The sequence below is a fragment of the Pan troglodytes genome, chromosome 3 (assembly GCF_028858775.2).
Source record: "Pan troglodytes isolate AG18354 chromosome 3, NHGRI_mPanTro3-v2.0_pri, whole genome shotgun sequence".
In the NCBI taxonomy this organism is placed as follows: Eukaryota; Metazoa; Chordata; class Mammalia; order Primates; family Hominidae; genus Pan; species Pan troglodytes.
The window spans coordinates 144,965,554-144,985,553 of NC_072401.2; the positions used below are offsets into that span (position 1 = coordinate 144,965,554).

Sequence of the window (20,000 nt, forward strand, 5' to 3'; positions counted from 1 at the left end):
ATAATTTAAACGTGCTAAAATCTAAAAGAAAAGTATTCTTACTGAAACTAACAAGTAGAGAAGCCATGTTCACAAAGTGTAGTGAATCTTTGGCAAACAAGACTAATTTAATATTTTTGTTTTAATAAAATCATCTATGTCTTATCTAATTTATCAATATTAAGTATAATAAAATCCTATAATAATTTTAGTTGGGAATGTTTTTCCTAAATTTATGCTGATTTATTGATCAAATAAACTAGCATTAATTCCACTTTATGGTTAAAGATTATGAAAAATATAAATTTGTATTTGGCCAAATTGGTTCATTATTCTGATTTTCAGCAAAAGTTTTACTTTATGTCAGTTTGAAGAGAATTTCAGTGATCTCTATTTTTCCTTTTCAGCACTGTGTTGAATTTGAATGGTATAAGCAGAAAACCTTCCCTGTTTCAGATCTTAGAGGGAGAGGATTCAATCTCACTAAGTATAATGTTTGCTGTAGGTATTTTGCTGATGCTCTGTATTAAGAGGAGGAAGTTCCACTCTATTTGTTTTCTCTTTTTTTTTTTTTCTGAGAGTTTTGTTATAAATGGGTGTTGGAATTTTGTCAAATGCTTTTTCCTCATCACTCAATATAATCATGTGAGTTTTCTTCTCTAGCCTGTTAATATGGCAGACAACATTGACTAATACTCAAATATTGAATCAGTGTTGAATATCTGGAATAAATCACATTTGGTCAGGGTGCATAATTCTTTTTACACATTGTTTAATTGTATCTGATAATATTTGTTAAGGATTTGTCTGTATTCATCAGTGATACTGGTCTGTCATTTTCTTTCTTTCGTAGTGTCTGTCTGATTTGGTATTAGAGATAAAGCACCTTCATAAAATGAATTACAAAGTGTATCATCCTCTTCTATTATCTGCAGGAGATAGTATGGAATTGGTATTAATTCATCTTTAAATATTTGGTAGAATTTTTCATTGAAACCATCTGTGCCTGAAGATTTCTTCTTTGGGAGTTTTTAATTTATCAATTTAATTTCCTAAATAGTTACAGTGCTATTCATATGATCTTTTTATACTGTTTAAGTGGCTTGAATTTTTCAAGGAAGTGGTTTAAGTTGTCAAATTTATGTGTGTCGTACTCCTTACTACCCTTTTGATGTTTTCAAGGTCTACAATGATAGGTCCTGTTTTATTCCTGATATTAGTGATTTGAGCTTTGTTTCTTCCTTCCTTCTTACCCTCTCTTTTTTTCCTTTCTTCCTTTCTTGTCAGACTTCCTAGAGGTTTGCCAATTTTACGTATCTTTTCAAAGAACCAGTTTTTGCTTTTTATTTTCCGTATTTAATTTTATTGACTCCTGCTCTTACCTTTATTATTTCCTTCCTTTTGTTTACTTTGGATTTATCCTTGCTCTGCTTTTTTTAGTTTTTTGAGGTGAAAGCTTACATTTGAGACTATTCTCTTTTCTGAATGTAAGCATTTAGTGTATAATTTCCCTCTAAGCACTGTTTTAGCCGTGTTCCACAAATTTTAATATATTGTATTTTTATTCTGTTCAATGTACTTTTTGATTTCTCTTGAGACCTCTCTTTCACCCATGGATTATTTAGAAGCACGTCATTTAGTTTGAATATATCCCTGGTAACATTTTGTTACTGATTTCTGGTTTGACTCCACTGTGGTTAAAAAACATACTCTGTATGATTTCAAATCTTTTAAATTTGTTAAGGTTTATGGTCTATCTTGCTATATTTTCTGTGGGTTCTTGAAAAGAATGTGTATAGTCCTACTTTTGTAGAAGAAAAAAATATGTGCAGTGTTGTATAAATGTCAATTAGATCCTATTGGCTGTTGTTAAGTTCTTCTATACCCTTGCTGGTTTTCTGCCTAGTTGTAGTATCAGTTGTTGAGAGATGCTGTAGTCTCCACATATAATTGTGGATTTGTTATTTCTAATTTCAGTTCTGTCACCTTTTGCTTCACATATATTGCAGCTCTGTTGTTTGGTACATATACATTTAAAATTGCTATGTCTTCTGGGTTGACACTCTCATCATTATATAATGTCCCTCTTTGTCTCATAATTTTCTTTGCTCTGAAGTCTACTTTATCTGATAATGATATAGCCACTCCTGTTTTCTTTTTGCTATTGTTTTAATGATATATATTTTCCATCTTTTTACTTTCAATATTTTGAGCAAAAGACTGCCTAATTTCCTTTGTCTGAAGTTCCTTTTAATAAATGAGATAAAAACTAAATAAAAAATCTCTAATTTCTTAATTGAAGCTTTGTAGTTTATTATTTCAAAAATGTTTCAAAGATGGTGGTTAAAATTTAACTTTGGATCATAATATTTGAGTTCCTAGAAATACTTTACCTAGAACCAGCCCAACAAAAAAGAAATTATTTTTTCATGAGCAGGAAGAAATGCAGAGAAAACCTGAAAAACTTTGACTACATAAACATATGCATATATACCGAGCAGACACAAAGTCTCCCACTATTTAGGTGGTGACTAAATATGAGGGGAATGAAGGGAATATACCCTTACCTGTTTATTAACAGTACAGTTAATGTTTCTCTTTAACTGAAATCTCTGTACATTGACAAATGACCTATGTGGGAGAACTCTAAAAAAGATACATACAACGTGTAATCATTGGTATCTGGTGTTGGAAATACCCATTCTTAGAGACAAACTCAATACAGTTTTATTGTCTTGCAGTAATCAGACTTTATTTTCTTAAGCTTTGACAAAATGAGTTGCAATGAAGAGAGGTACTGCATTTCTTCTTTGTCCTTGAGAAAACTTTAACTCCTTTCTGTTACCATTCAAGGACACAATGCTGAGAGAGCCCTGGCTCTTCAGCACATTTTTGTCCTCTGGCAACATCTCTTTGTTCCATTGTATTTCTGTACTGTACATGCTGTTCTAGCACATTAAATCTAACAGAGGAAATTTTAGGTGTAAACTATGTATATACATATTGGAGATAGAACACTAACATTATTTTACACTGTAGCATTCTGTTGCTGGGAATATGACTAAAGCTCTAATCCTTTCTGGTGTTTTCTTGCTACCAAACCCCTTACCCTCCTCCTTCTTTGGTTCCTCTTCTTTCAACTAGACTCTGAACCTTAGGCTTATGATTCTCAAGGATAAGACTAACACTTGAACCCAGAACTCACTATATGTCAGGCACTGTATCATGTACCTTATACTGTCTCATTTAATTTTTATGACATCATAATAAGAATATTATCTCAAAATAAAGCTAGGAAGATATAATAATAAAAAGATGAGAAAATTGATTTCAAAGAGGTTAGATAACTTGTCTGCATTCACACAGCTACTAAGTTCCAGAGCCTGCACTGGAATCTACGCTTGCCTGCTCCCCAGCCCACTCTTTTACCAACACATGAATTCTGTATTATGTGATCAATTCAACAACTAGCTGCTAGTTTTAGCCTTTTAGCAGGATTTTGTGATTTGGCCACCATATTAGTATTGCTATCTGCCTGAGGAACACAGCTAATGTCCCTGTAGCTGTTTCTAGGCTTCATGTCTTTTCTGTAGCTCTTCTCTGCTTTTCCTTTCTGGTTCTAAACTCTGCCAAAAATCTTCTCTGTCACTTATGCTAGATAACTGAGTTCGAGCATTCTGTGTCCTCCTGCTAGTTTCCATCTTTTCTCTATAATTTTCCCCCAAATGATTCTAATACAGCTTTCATATGATCATATGAGAAACTCACATATAAATGCACATGTTAAAAGACAATCACCATTTTGGAGGCAATTTTTATTTATTTATGTGCATTGTTTTCCTTGCTATTTATTGCTTTCCTTAAATAGTTATCAGACTTAAGATCCTTCCATTTATATACCTACATATAACTTTAGGGTTTCCAGACCAAGACCCAAGATTTCTACCTAAGACTATAAAAAGTGAAGAAACATTTCGAATGCTAAATTAATGTTTTAGTCTATTTAATGTAAATATAATTATTCATCAAGTATTTATTAAGTATGTGTCAGGTTCCACCCTAGACACCACTTTCTTACCCTTCCACGTAATTTTTTTTCGGTGAAAGAACATTTTTTAAAATTAAAAATAAGCTTTCTAAAAATGGGGAGATGTTGGTCAAAGGATACAAAGTTTTGGTTATACAAGATGAATAATTTCTGGAGATGTAATGCACAGCATGGTAACTATTGTTAATAATACTGTTTGCATAGTTGAAATTTGTTGAGAGTAAATCTTAAATGTTCTCACCATGCTGGCAGGCAGTAAATATAAGAGGTGATGTATATGCTTATTAGCTTGATTGCGGTAATCATTTCACAATGTGTTTATATATCAAAACATCACATCGTATGCCTTAAATATATATAATTTTGTGAATTATACCTCAGTAAAGCTGAAATTTAAAAAAAAAAGTTTTCTTAATACAATAATAGGCAAATTCGGCAGTCTGGCACAGTGGCTCTCACCTGTAATCCCATTACTTTGAGAGACTGAGGCAGGTAGATGTCTTGAGCCCTAATTGTTGTTCAGGACCAGTATGGGCAACATGGCGATCCCCGTTTACACCCAAAAAATACAAAAATTAGCTGGGCTTGGTGGCATGCACCTGTAGTCCCAGCTACTTGGGAGGCTGAGGTGGGAGAATTGCTGGACCCCAGGAGGCTGAGGCTGCAGTGAGTCACGACTGTGACACTGCACTGCAGCCTAGGAGACAGGGCAAGCCACTGTCAAAAAACAAACAAACAAACAAAAACAAAAAACCAGCAACGATCAGTTTCAATACTTTTGTAAATATGCTTCCAACTTTTATCTACATTTTTGAACTGTTAAACCAAATTTTTCAGTTAACACTTTATAAATTAACATTCTTTGGCTAGGTGCGGTGGCTCACGCCTGTAACCCCAGCACTTTAGGAGGCCTAGGCGAGCAGATCACTTGAGACCAGGAGTTTGAGACTAGCCTGGCCAAAACAGCAAAACCCTGTCTCTACTGAAAATACAAAAATTAGCCAGGCGTGGTGGTGCACGCCTGTAATTCCAGCTACTCCGGAGGTTAAGTCATGAGAATCCTTTGAACCTGGGAGTTGGAGATGCAGTGAGCCGAGATCACGCCACCGCACTGAGCCTGGGCGACAGAAACTGTCTGAAAACAAAACAACACAAAACAACCATTATTCTACATTAATGGTTGTTAAAGGTTAATAGTTCATTTTCTGGGTGTATGACAGTTTTAAAGACATAACTTTTAATACTGGATTCAGCCTACTGTTGTTAGCTTTTTGCAGTTATATATGAAGACTATGATGAACATCATTGTAGGTATTCATCTTTGCATATATCCTTAGACATTTCCTTATAGTCTAAGAACTAGCATTTCTAGTGGAGTGGGGACATTTTTCCAGATGTCCATTTAAGAATTATCATTCCATTAGTTAAAAAATTTGCAGGCTATATATTCAAAGGGGATCCCTTCTGTTTGGAATTCAACATAACCAGTTAGCTCAAACCTCAACTCTTGAAAAATGTGTCTCCTTTACTCAACAAACATTTAGAGAATACTGAGTATGAGGAATAAAAAAAGATAAATAAGATCCTGTACTGGGCAGGTAATCTACTGTAGTATGCAGATTCGTTATCAAACAGACTACAATGTATTTAAATTCTGTAGGCGATGAATGCACAAGGCCCTTAAGCTGCATTGAAGGCTGCCTAAGGCAGTATACAAAATCAGTGCTGAATATTTGTTAACACTTAAGGAGAATGTACGTTTTAATTTTCATGTTTGATGCTTGGGGAAAAGATTACATCGCACCACCTATCTTCCCCATATATTGATTATTCGTGTTTCTCACTTCCATGGTAGTGTGCACGTTATTTGCTTAACTTTGGCATATAAATTCAGAAGAAATATCATTTAACTCTGTGCCTAAGGAGGGTATTTAGAAATAACCGACGCAGCTAACATGAGAAGGCAAAAAAAAAAAAAAAAAAAGAAAAAAGAAAAAAGAAAAAATCACACTAACGGACTTTTTTTTTTTCTAACAACAAAAAACCGTGAGACTTCACTTGGGGTAACCATAACGTCGTCAAGGCTGTGGCGTCACGCCTCTAAGCGGATACGGCAGAAGTTTTGGGGCCAGACACAAGACTTCCACGTTTGAATGGGCAGCGCAAAACCCAGGCAAGTTTTCCGGTAGTGCCGCCGACCCCTGTCAGGCACAGAAGACACAGCGAGAACCATCAGCCGTTATGAAAGCCTAAAACACTGAGCTCGCGTCCTGCCAAGCAGCCGGCTCACAAACCTACGCCTCCGAGCGCTCCCTGGAGGTCCCGCCCACTCTTCTCTCCCGAGCCGGCTAGAGGTCTGGAAGAGGGCGGGCCAAGGGTGAGGAGGGCAGTATGCGCATGCGCGCTCAGGACCCAGTCAGTGAGCCAATAAGGAATCTCGCGAGTGTTGAAAGTCGGTGGCGTAGGTAGTCGTCCTGGATGCTGGCGAGATAGATGATATCTTCCAGAGGAAGAGGAGGAGGCGGCGAAGCGTTTTCCCAGCCTCAGTCTCTCTTTCGTTTTCCTTTTCCCTCCCCCCAACCCTCCGCCCTTCTCTAAATCAGCCGGCCTTCCTTGACCTCGGTGACCCGTCTGGCCCCGCCCACCCCCGTCGACGTGATTCCCGCCGTGAGGTAAGCGCCGGTGGAACCTAGAGCCCCGCGGAAGAGCAGAACGTTTGGGAGTGTGCAGCTCCTGGGTCCGGCTCAGGCCCGTCGCGGAGGCGCGGCGCAGGGGAGCGCTCGGGTGGGAGTCTCGCTCCTCCACCAGTTTATTGCGACGTAGCATCCAGGCCTAGGCCTCCCCGTCCATCCCCGCCGGACTCGGGCCTCTGGCAGCAGCGGGTGACGCAGACGGAACATCATGTCGTCCGCGGCCGAGCCTCCGCCACCCCCGCCTCCCGAGAGCGCGCCTTCCAAGCCCGCAGCCTCGATCGCCAGCGGCGGGAGCAACAGCAGCAACAAAGGCGGCTCCGAAGGCGTCGCGGCGCAGGCGGTTGCGTCTGCGGCCAGCGCGGGTCCCGCAGACGCCGAGATGGAGGTGAGGGCGACTTGCGGCATGGGGAGCGGGTGCAGCGGGGAGGAGGAGCTGGCTCCCTCGCCGGATCGTGGCGATCGGACGCAGAGCCGGGTTTCTCTCTCTGCACCAGACTCAGCTTCACACCCTGTGGATACGAAATGATGCTCTCACTCTTGCTCCCTTGTTCTTAACCTATTCGAGCCAAGCAAAATGGATTTCTGGCTCCTCACATTTAAATTATTTGTCTCTTTCGTGAATCTTGACAAATCTTTGAACGCTCTCAGTGAACAGATGTTCTTGGTTACCGTGGCCCGGGGGACCCATCGTTTTTTTCCCACTAGACTCCCATAATTCCCTCTCCTACCTCTGAATGTGGTTTTTAGTTTCCACCAAACTTCGGGGAAGGGCGAGGAGATGACCCCTTAGGAGCGGGATGCACGGGCGGGGTGAAGGAGGCATTTAAAAGCAGCGCGTCCGAGGACTTGGGCCTCCTTTTCTTCTTCCCGGTCCTTGCAGGGGCGGTATCTGTTGTGGGCAGAAACAATGGCGAGAGCTGGATGGCCGAGTGCGCAGTGGGGATAAGCGGGGCGCAGCTGCTTCTGTGAAGGGAGAGAAGGCCCCTCCCAGGCACTATTCCACTGGAAGGGAAGCAACCAAGGCAGCAGCAGCTGTCTCGGATCCCCCATCTAATTTAGGGGGGATGAATAAGTGTAGGAATGAATTAGAGAACCAGGCGCAGTTGGTTGGCTCTCAATCCGGCACTTTTCTCTTTTTGGCCTCTGGCCTTAAGAAAAAAAAAATTAGTACCACTCGCTGCCGAGACTTATGGGTTTGGGTTGGGCAGGGGATGCTGACAGTACTGAGGGGGCTGGAAAGATGGGGGAAGCTGCCAGGCGGGTAAATTGGATATGCTTCCAGGCTTTGCATCTGGGGACAAAGTAATTGCTCCTTCCAATTTTTATTTTCTTGGCCTTCGACCTGTTTTGAGATATTTTGTAAGTCGGAGCCTAAAGATTTCTGGGATTTTCCTATCCTTAGACAGAATGAAAGTAATACTGCTCCGAAGATGAGTCTTGATGCAGAATCATTATACAGTAAGGAAATGGTAGCGTAATTTACCATTGAGGCTTTTGGCACAGTAGTTATATTTGGGTAGCTGGGGTTAAGTAACATTAATGTTAGTAATCATTTAAAGAACTTTTAGTGGTGAGGGTAGGTTTAGTGACATAGGAACTCCTGATAGTTCCTGTAGTTTTGAGTGATTAAGATAAGATTACTTTCAAATTAAAATATATTCAGTGTTGCCTTTTTTTCCTTAAGGAAATGGTTCTTTTGGGTTACTAGGGCTCTTTAACTTGGATTTCTGTTCCAAGGCTTAAGGGGTTTGACACAAAGCAATTATGTGTAAATGTGCAGTTCTCTACAAAAATCTGTTTATAGTTTTCCTCAGCTTCTCAAAGGGGTCTGCCATCCAAACTTTGGAAAAATGAATGTTTCACCAGGGGTTTTATTAATATCTGAATGCAGAGTAATTTTAAGCCTAAAGCAAGTCAACATTTTTGACTTGAAGTTGCTATTTTAAATGAAAATTGATTTTAAGTTCAAACGTGAGTATAGATGTTATCACTACCGTATTAAATTAGTGATATTTTCATTTGCCAGTTGGGGAAATTGAGTTCTACTAGGTAGAACCTGTAATAAAACTCGGATCTGCCGTTAAAAGTGAGCCGTTTCCCACCCATCTTGCTCTGCCATGTTCTTACCAAAAAAAAAACATATTTGGCGGTTCAATTTATTGAATAACATAGTTATTTTTACCTTCCTAGTATAGAAATATTAGGAATTTTATTTTTTTATCCATCTTATCACTGACTTATTTTTTTTTTGGTTGACATTATAGTGTGATTTTTTTTTTGTCTTTTAAAATGTACCGTCAGTTTCCTGTTTAACAAAATTCAGAATTACTGCAATTCATGATATAAACTAAGTTTGAGCACACATGCTTAATATATATGTCACAACTTAATCTGTTTTGCACTTGGAAAATGAATATTTTATAAATGACTTTTTCTTGTTTGGAAGTATGATCTAAGGTGTTTTTCTAAACAGAGTAAACCCAGCATTCATGAATTTTTTTTTGTGTGTGTGTGACAAAGCTGATTTTCCCAGAAATAGCCTTCCTATGTATTCAGTTACTTTTTTTCTTTTTGCTTGATACTAATAGGTCAATGGAGCACTTGTTTTTTAGTTATCCTTTTGGCAGTGTGGAACTCTTCTGTGTTCATCCTCATCTCTATTGACTAGATTGATTAAATAGTCACCTATATGCCAATAATGTGATGTCAAGATGCCTGAAGCACATTTTATTTCTGTAGGTTGCATTTCATGGCATTTTGGAATTTTGTAAACTGGACTGGGTAGGTGGCTTTGTCACTTACATATGGAGACCAGAGATTTATGATGAACATAGGGTCACACAAGTGCCAAGGGTCTTAACAATGAAGTTAGACTTGACTTAAGGTCATTTTACCTTTTATTCCAGTACTGTACCAGATCTCCTCCCCACAACTTTTTGGTCACAGATAGTTTTATTATAGCATGTATTGCCTAGCATAGATTTGTGCATCATTAATGAAGATTACTTCTGCCAATTTTTTTTAATGGATGAATAGAACTTTGCAGTGTAGAAGTTGTTTTTTGTTGCTTGTGACATATGAATGTCAGGATAAATATATTTGCAAGAATAACATTTATTACTAGTTTAGGAATCAGACTGTAGTTATTCAATTTAGGCTGCGAGATAAAGTTTTTGTAATATTCCAGAAGGTGGAAATCAGGGTGACTAATCCTGATTTCTTTGTAGACATTTGTGTAGTAGCACAGTAGATACTGTAGTTTTATGACAAAAAGGGAACTTTTCCCCACATTTTATACTATTTAGTTTGGTTTCATGGTTATTACAGAAAAAGAGAAACAGATTGGCTTGTATTAAATGTAGTTTTCTTTTAGGATGATGAAGATAATCTTGTGTGCTAATCTTGGCAACAACCATACAGTTTATATGTATGGGTTAAATAAGTTGTTATCCCCATAGTATCTAATATCATTTTATCAGTTTTTCTGTTAGCTTAGATGACAAGTGTTTAAGTTTCTAGGAAGTTTGGGGTGAGAATGTATTATTTAAGATGTGTTTTGGTCAGAAATTGGTCTATAATGGTATGTTTACTATTTTTGAAGACCAATTCTATTTAATTATTTCTTTCTACCAGGAAATATTTGATGATGCATCACCTGGAAAGCAAAAGGAAATCCAAGAACCAGATCCTACCTATGAAGAAAAAATGGTATGTTCTAGGCTTGTGAATAGAGTCTATAAGGAAAACTTTTTATTAGGTGATTAAGTGTACTAAACATCTATCTTAGTCCATTTTGTGTTACAACAATACCACAGACTGGGTAATTTATAAAGAAACGAAATTTATTTCTTAGAGTTCTGGAGGCTGGCAAGTCCAAGGTCAAGGCCAGCATTTGTTGAGGGCCTTCTTGCAGTGTCATTATATGGAGGAAGGCCAAGAGAAGAGAGCAAGACAGGACTGAACTTTCTTTTATAACAAGCTCATTGGTGATAACCTCCTCCTGAGATAATGACAGTAATCTTTTCCTAATCACCTCTTATTAGGCCCTACCTCCCAACACTGTTGCATTGGGGATTAAATTAGAACATGGGAGATTTGGAGGGGGACACAGTCAAACCATAGCAATGTCTGTTTAATTTTTATAATTATGGCACAGATATCCATTTGAAATATGTGTAATATGGAATACTATAACTTCGATATCTTATGTGTCTATGTAAACCAAATGGAAGTATTATATGAATTAACATAATATGATGTCATTATCTAGTTATGTTAACAACACCTTTAAAAATTTAACCTTGGAAGTGAGGTGAAGACCAGAATAGTTACTCAGTGTATGTTTATTCTGCACCTCACTAGCATTGTACTCTGCTAGTTACCAAAAAAAGAAATATGCTCCTTGTTCACAGCATTTTTATGTTATAGATGGGATCCTTACAAAAAGAACATGACATTATATTGGAGTCATTCAAGTCCCAGTTCACGTTCCATATCTTCTAAGAAACTTCTCAAAACTATGACTTGACTTAAACAGTACCTACACAGAGCTTTAAATTTAAATTCAGTTTTAATAATAGTAATAGTGGCTAACAGTGAATGTTTACTCCGTATCTGACCCTGTTAGGAATGCTTTATATGGATTAAACTCATTTAATTGTATTGAAATATCAAAAAGTTAAAATAACAATGTATTAAATAAGAATACCACTACACAGTGTGCTCCTGTAGGGTAAAAACAGTGTCTTAATCTTTCTTTCTGTCTTCAGTACCCAGAACAGTATCTGGCACATAGCAGATCTTACATATTTTTTAAAACATACTTTTTTCTTGTCCTTTGACTTTCTCTTCCAAATCAGTAAATATTTTTGAATCTCTTAAATAGCTTCAAAATCTTAAAATTATTGTATGTATTTTATGTGCATGTATAATATGCACAATACATATAACACTATGTAAATTATAAATGATATATCTTTAGGTTTGATTTGTTACATATTTTACATATGTATATATGTAACTGTCACCTTTTTTGCTATCAAACTTAGAGAAAAAATAGATTTGCCGCTGTTTTTTTAAAGTGAATACTACTTTGAATACAGTCTACATATTTTAATATTGCTTTAACCCTTTATAGTTTAGATTCTGACACACTTTGCTGGTGAATCTAATTTGCTGGTGAATCAATTGCCAACTAAAACTAAAAAATTGCTTAGTTTTAGTTTCTTGATTTGTGCTTGACATTGTTGACCATTCCTCAAAAATCTTGACTTGCCTCGAAAGACATTTTTTCCCTTGATAATATCCTCTTTGCTTTTTTATTCCTTTGTCCTTCCTTATTAAAATTTGAACATTTCTTCCTAGACAGTTTGATTCTTACTGGTTTTTACCTGGTATCTTTAAACTGAATATTTTCAAATACTTAACCTCTAGCCCAGAAGCCTGTAATCAGTATTTTCATTTACTTTAAAATCCTATTCATACCTCTTACTTGGGAATATCCAAAACTGAATTCATAATTTTTACTTAGCATACCTTAGTGTTACCTCAATGAATGAAATTTCCTCTTCAGGTATACTCAAGATGTTCATGACAGTACTGCATCCTTTTAAACGATAAGTTTACTTACAAGTTTATTCTCTTTTCCATATCACCCTAGTTTAGTATTTTTCTGTTATTGCATGGATTATTTTGTGCTTCTGTATTTGCCTCCTTTCTTATGATCTGGCCCCTTCCAAGTTTCTTAACATTTTTGCAAAGTGTTATTTATGACACAAATTTGACTGTGAAATGGAGGTTTTTCAGTGGCTCTCTACAATGCTTTTCATTTTCTTAGTGGCCTTTATTGGAACTCTTTTCGTTTCTTCCAGGTTTTTCAGTCTCCCAGCATTATTTCCTTTTTTGACATCATGATCTTCACCTGCACAGTTTTCTTCTAAGCAAGAAGCTCCCTTGTCATCTGCTAGTTCTAACCATAGATAAGTTCACTATCCACTCCTCGTTCTTGAACCCAGAATGCAGAGTACTACTTCAGAAAACTAAATACTAGTGCTGATTGGTGCCAGTATAAGTTTATGGTTTTTATTTTCTTGGACCTTGAGTATTGCCTATCAGTCTCATTTAGCCATTCTAAAATGTGCCCACTCTGATCAATCTTTTCTTCTCCATTTCTACCATGCCCTCATTTCCAATCTTCCTCCACAAAGAATTGCAGGCCTGTCTTTATTTTCTTTCTCTTTTCAAACATATGTATAGCCTCTAGTATCCTACCGCATTTCTTCCTGTTTCAGAGAAAGAAGCTAGTCCAAAGCTATTCACTTTAATTTCTGTTTGATTTTATAATTGATTTCTTTGAGGTTCCTGATCATACTCTCTTGTTTCTGCTTTTTAGGTTCTGTTAGTTTTTCTCCTCAAGACATTTCAGTTTTAACCTTTTCATTCTTTCAAGCAGTTTATCTTGATTCCAAACATAATTACAATAATTATTTTTTCAGTCCAAATATCTTGTAGATGCGTGCTCTTGGCTTTTGTTTCATTATCTATAAATTAAGAAATGTAATTATGTAAAATATGCATTCACATATGTATCTTGTTCAGCACTTTAAAAACAGTCTGTAATCTTGGAAAACATAAATAACAGAGGCTTGTCATCTGTAGGACATTACTGGGGTTCTAGCATGTTCACAGTCTTGTTACTGTGCAGATTCATTTGCTGCTATGACTGCCATTTGTGACCCAGTGAAACACTATAACCATGTGCCTTCCTAATAGCAAATTGGGCTTCAGTTTTTACATTGGTGTGACCTTAAAAAATGATTGTGTTCCTTTTAAAAATACGTAGTTATTACAACATTATGGCATTTGGATACTTCTTGTGTTTGCTAGGTAAAATGTCTTTTTGTAATTTATTCCCAAACTGACATTTTAAACATTTATAGACAGAGATGTTGAGTAGTTGGTTTCCCTGTTTATTGAGCTTTTCTTATCTTGCTTCTCCTTTGTTTCATCAAACTATTATTGTTTTTGTATAAAGGCTGCCTAATAGCTCCCAATTTCATTATTTTTATGAAAATTTGTCTTCAAGGCTCTTAAGGTTTTTTTTGCCCAAGTAAATTTCTTCCATTCTCTCGGTATTATAATAGGGAACATTCAAAGGGGCAGATGGCAGATACGAAAGTAAGGAATAGTATCAATCCCAATACCGTTTTAAAATTTGTCACAGTCTAACTAATGAATGACCAATGCATTTTTTCCAGCTTCTGAGTAAATTCACTTGTATTGCACAGTGTTTAATATTTTAAAAATTGTTCCAATCAACTATATTGAAGTATAATTGACATAAAATAATTTTAAGTTTGTAATTCAATGAGTTTTAGCAAATATTTCTTTAAATACCGTCACAATCATGATGCAGAGTAGTTCCATCATCCCCAAAAAGTTTGCTCCTGCTCCTTTCTAATCAGTTCTTGCTCCCACCTCCTTGCCACTTCTGATCTGCTTTCTATCACTAGTTAGCATTTCATTTAAGTGGAATCATACAGCATGTAGTCTTTTGTGTTTGGCTTCTTTCACTTTGCATAGTGCTTTTGAAACTCATCCATGTTGTTGCATTTGTCTGTAGTTCTCTTTTTTTGCTGAGTTCATTGTATGGAGGCATGCAGAAACTTTGATTTCTGAAGTTTTAATCGATACTCTTATAAAATGTATCTTAAATTTTTTTTTTTCAGCAAACTGACCGGGCAAATAGATTCGAGTATTTATTAAAGCAGACAGAACTTTTTGCACATTTCATTCAACCTGCTGCTCAGAAGACTCCAACTTCACCTTTGAAGATGAAACCAGGGCGCCCACGAATAAAAAAAGATGAGAAGCAGAACTTACTATCCGTTGGCGAGTGAGTAATAGTTTAAACTTCATAGTTGAACCAAACTTATTTTCGATAGTCTTCAGTGGAAGCATAAAATCACTATGATAAATAACTTAAAATTATTTTAGTGCCATTATTTATTTGGCCCTGTTTGGCTTGGCATGATTTAGCCATAAATGTGTAAGTATATAAAAATACGCATAATGGTTAGAGCACAGTGGCTCTTGCCTGTAATCCCAGCATTTTGGGACGCCAAGGTGGGAGGATTGCTTGAGTCCGGGAGTATGAGAGCAGCCTGGGCAACGTAGGGAGATCCCATCTCTCCAAAAAAAAAAAAAAAAAAAGTAAAACTGCATAACGCCTTATTTTTTGTAGCATTATATAGTTTATGAATTGTAACAATCATGTTGAGTATGGAATTTAGATGTCACGTCATTCCTCAGAGAGGAAACAAATGCAGAGGTTAAGTGGCTTGTTTAACATCACATTGAAGAATGATCCAGACTTGAATTTGAATCTGACTTGGGTGTGCTCTAGGCTCCTCCATCATATACAGATGTTGACAGTATTTTATCTAAAGTGTGGTGTGTGGGATATTGTGATGACTTACATCACAGCAGCTTGTTTAAAATTTTTATTGCATACTTAGTTGTTTTTATATAAATTGAAGTGTCACGTTGTATGCCGTCCTTTGGTGGTGGTTGAAAATAATTCTTACATGTTGAATTTGGAAATTCTCTAGAATTTTCATTCTGGTTGGATAAATAAGATGTTTAATTAGTAATAGTAGATTTAGGGCAGTCTTGGCTCCCTGAAATGGCTTTGTGTAATTCCCAAAGTGAAAACTGTGATTAGTAATTAAAATACAAAAGATTGTTTAAAAGAAGAAGTATCAAGGTTAAATTCACTACACAGTTTGTTGAAAGAGGGAAGTATGATCTTCATCTTGAAGGGGTTATTGTTGTAAGCATAATACCTTTTATTTGGGGTATTCCACTCATTCATTATATCTTATTTCTCATCCATTGTGACCAAAGCACTATTTTAATACTTACGAAACTTTGAAAGGACAATTTTGCCCTTCAGCTGTATTTAAAATATTTCAGACTTCAGAAGTTTGCATTAGTGTCATGGCATGAAACTGGAAACTACTGTACTGAATATTGTTATGGGATAGTCAGTATGATGTCTCGAAAAGAAACACTTCTTTTATTCTTTTCTATTTTATTATTATCCTAATTTATCTTTTTTATAAGATAAAAAAGATTCTATTGGAAATAGTAATAATAAATTTTTAGGCTTGATATATTAAATAGTGTTATTAGGGAAAAAAGTCCTAGTTAACAGATTTCTTTACTCCTGAAACCATCTTAAATGGGAAGCTAATTTACCTAAAGTAATGAGGGTCATAGTATTGTCTTTGAGTATCAGGAATACATTTTTTAAAATCTTTTTTTGTTTGTTTGTTTTTATTGAGACAGAGTCTTGCTCTGTGGCCCAGGCTGGAGTGCGTGCAGTGGTGTGATCTCGGTTCACTGCAAGTTCTGCCTCTGGGGTTCAAGCGATTCTTGGACCTCAGCTGGGATTACAGGCTCACGCCACCACGCCCAGCTCATTTTTGTATTTTTAGTAGAGATGGGGTTTCACCATGTTGGCCAGGCTAGTCTCAAACTTCTGACCTCAAGTGATCCACCCACCTCGGCCTCCTAAAGTGTTGGGATTACAGGCGTGAGCCACCGTGCCTGGCCAGGAATACGTTTTTTTTTTTTAAGTCATTCACGATTGTATTCAATTTTTAACAATAAATGACATCTCAGCTTTTAAGTTTTACGACTGTAATAATCAAACATTTTGAGAGTAACTATAAAGGATATTTTATAAAAATAATTTAAAATTATCTCCCAGTTTATGGAGAATAAATAGGGGATGGAAGTAGATCTTTGCACTCAATTTCATAGGCTCAGAATGCAGAGAAGTACAAGGAATAACAGACTAGGATGTACTGATTATGATTAGAAGCATATATAACAAACAAGAAGGCCCTTGAATTTCTGAGGAATGCTTCTATCTTGGAAGGCCACTTATCCTTTTAGCAAGCATGTGGTTTTGGTAGAAATGAAGTTACAAATTAGATTCAGCGGTCTCAACAGAGGCATAACGTGCCTTTTTCTAAATAAGATGAAAATATTTGTTGAAAGTATCAGAATTGGGGAGTAAGTATTAGTTTTACTGAACCAAGCCCTTTAGAGATTAATTGGCAGTATTAAAACTTTAGAAAATCAGTTTTTAAGGGGGTAGTATATCTGATTCTCTTAGGATTTAGAATTTAGATGTGTATTTAAAAATTTTTTTGATGAATCCGTGGTCACTGCTTAAATTTCTGAGTCCTTATGCTGCAGCTTTTGCTCGAAGTTACAATTTTAAACATGTGGCTTCTGGAACTTCTTTTTCCTTGGCAAAAAGATTTTTTAAAAGGTACACTTCAAAATTCAAATAATGAGATTTTCTGACTACATAGTTCTTGAAATTTGACTATCATATTTGAGTTTATTGGGTTCTGGTTAATGTATTGTACTGGTGTATTTTAATAACTAATGTATATTTTAAATAATTATTTAAAACATTGCAGATTTAAATGTACTCATATTTTCTACTGTCCACTGGTTGATGCCTGTTAAAAATTTAATTTTGTGGAATCTTGGTCAGCCACTTGACTATGATGTTTAAACAGTAGCTGATAATTAAAGCCAAAACACAAATCAGGTTATTTTATTTTCATCTTAACAGTTACCGACACCGTAGAACAGAGCAAGAGGAGGATGAAGAGCTATTAACAGAAAGCTCCAAAGCAACCAATGTTTGCACTCGATTTGAAGACTCTCCATCGTGTATGTTAAACACACTTGATTTTTTTTAAAAATTGCCCTTTGAGACCTCCTTTGGTTAATGTTTTGGATTTGTGTTGGCTACTATTTGTGAAGCAAATTTTTAGTAATCTTAGATGTTTATTGGTTATGAAATAAACTTCAGATTTTGATGGAGATGAGAGCATATTATAGGATAGTAGTGCTGTATTTCAAAGTTATATAAAATGTCATTGTGTTTGTTATTGCCCTGAAGTATATGTAAAACTAAGGATCGTTTTGCTTTATATTTGTCCCACATAAGAAAACTAATTTATTTTAAAAAAGGTACTTCATGAACACATTTGCTTACTTCTGATGTTTTTATATTAATTTGTTTTAATTTTTTGTGAAATGTATTTGTTTATTGGTTAGCTTTTTATCCTCAAGTGTTTTTCAAAAGGAGATGGAGGGCTACACTGTGTACATATTAAAAAAGAAAAATCAGGTGACCGTTATGTATATTAGGTAATTATTCTGGGGAGCAAAATAAGTAGTATACCCTGAAAGAGAGTGCATTGGAATGTATAAGATACATTGGACAAGTAACTTAGGAATTTCCTATTTCTTTTTTTTTTTTTACTAGAAAGAAAATAAAATCCCCAGATAACCTGTATCTGGTCTTTATGAAAGCTGAAAATACTTGGTTAGGAACTGGTGTTTATGAAAGCTGAAAATACTTGGTTAGGAACACTTGGTTTTTCATTAAAAAGACAAGAGGCCAAAGAGTCTCTCAGACCAGTATATGGGTAACGTAAGAACTGAGTTGTTGGAGTGGGTACTCTAATGCCCGCAGTCATGTTTCCCGCACTTGATTATCTTCCATGTCCAGCTTTTCCACTTCAGACCATGGCAGCTACCTCTAGTATTTTGGAACTTGCAGAGTTCCTATTCAAGAATCCGTTAGTAATGAAAATAAAGTCAGTAGATAATGTGTAGGCCCAGATGAAGACATTGCCTTGTATTTCTTGTCTTAAAATGCCTATTGTGCTTTTCTTTTGTTCTTAGATGTAAAATGGGGTAAACTGAGAGATTATCAGGTCCGAGGATTAAACTGGCTCATTTCTTTGTATGAGAATGGCATCAATGGTATCCTTGCAGATGAAATGGTATGTGTTGGTAGTTTTTTTGAAGGGTATGTTTTGTATTTAAAATATCTTATACATTGATAAAAGTTTCTTACAGTCTACAACTGTTAGCAAATGGATCCTCTCAGAAACTAGTATAAGCAGCTTGCCTTAGTTGCGTAAGTGTGATCTGTATTTTAATTGTGAGAAATTTCCATCGCTGAAAATACGATAAATTTAAAAAGAATACATTTGAGAAACATGTTTTTGGATGACTTTTATAGTACAATGATTTATTTGCTTCCAGTTTTGTAAAACAAAAGTGAGGTCATTAGTTGTTTATAACCGATAAATGTTTTTTCCAGGTGGTAGCTTGTACAATTCTTAGAAAACATTTATCTTTTGTTAACTACTAGTTATGTAATGAATGTTTAAAAAAGTTTCCTTATTGCTATAGTGCTAAAACGTTTAATTGGTTGGAGAAAGTATGAAGTCAAAAGAAATGTGTTTCAATGCTAGCTCTGCTAGATGACTTTGGGAATGTCACTTAAACGGGGCCTTATGCGGGTGATAATAATACCTCCTTTAGAGACTTGTGAAAATTATATGACATAACACTTACAAACTTTGATATATGTTAAGTTTTTGCCATTTATTAACTGTTATAAATATGTAGCATTTCTTTTGAACATTTCTATATGTTGGGAGGTATAATTGTGAAATAATATTTTTGTTTTTCACTGCTTCATGGTTATTTTGAAATCTTTCAGGGCCTAGGAAAGACTCTTCAAACAATTTCTCTTCTTGGGTACATGAAACATTATAGAAACATTCCTGGTCCTCATATGGTTTTGGTTCCTAAGTCTACATTACACAACTGGATGAGTGAATTCAAGAGATGGGTACCAACACTTAGATCTGTTTGTTTGATAGGAGATAAAGAACAAAGAGTAAGTTTCTAGTATTTCATTACATTTTTGATGCTAAAATAATTGGAATTCAGGCTTGAGTATGGGTATAGCTGGAAGAAGGATAAAAGAGACGGGATCTTCGCAAATATTAGTATTTACAAATGTAGCATTGTCTTGGTGGATAAAAAACAGCACTTTGGGAGGCCGAGGCGGGTGGATCATGAGGTCAGTAGATCGAGACCATCCTGGCTAACACAGTGAAACCCCGTTTCTACTAAAAACTCAAAAAATTAGTTGGGTGTGGTGGCACACATGGCCTGTAGTCCCAGCTACTTTGTAGGCTGAGGCAGGAGAATCGCTGGAATCTGGGAGGTGGAGGTTGCAGTGAGCCAAGATGGCAGCACTGCACTCCAGCCTGGGCAACAAAGCAAGATCATCTCAAAAAAAAAAAAAAAATCATACTGGGAAGAAGACATTAGAAATGGTAGAAAGCTGTAAGACTGTAGTTTGTTTCTCTCCCTTTTGGGAGTGG

General features: G+C 36.2%; 2 protein-coding genes across 2 annotated transcripts in view; one reads left to right on the forward strand and one right to left on the reverse strand.

The window, feature by feature from the left end:
- Positions 1-6,127: 6,127 nt before the first annotated feature.
- LOC107974423 (uncharacterized) lies at positions 6,128-6,853 on the reverse strand. Its single transcript, XM_016952276.2, has 2 exons — positions 6,322-6,853; positions 6,128-6,228 (listed from the first exon to the last, which is right to left on the reverse strand). Exons 1-2 carry the CDS (start codon positions 6,851-6,853, stop codon positions 6,128-6,130), a joined length of 633 nt encoding a protein of 210 aa, XP_016807765.1.
- The window catches only part of SMARCA5 (SWI/SNF related, matrix associated, actin dependent regulator of chromatin, subfamily a, member 5), a 39,738-nt gene continuing 26,451 nt past the window's right edge, over positions 6,714-20,000 (forward strand). Inside the window, 6 exon segments of the mRNA NM_001271659.1 lie at positions 6,714-7,105; positions 10,354-10,428; positions 14,448-14,614; positions 17,375-17,475; positions 18,499-18,599; positions 19,328-19,507. Of these exon segments, the coding sequence (NP_001258588.1) occupies positions 6,929-7,105; positions 10,354-10,428; positions 14,448-14,614; positions 17,375-17,475; positions 18,499-18,599; positions 19,328-19,507 (801 nt within the window). The 5' untranslated portion in view covers positions 6,714-6,928.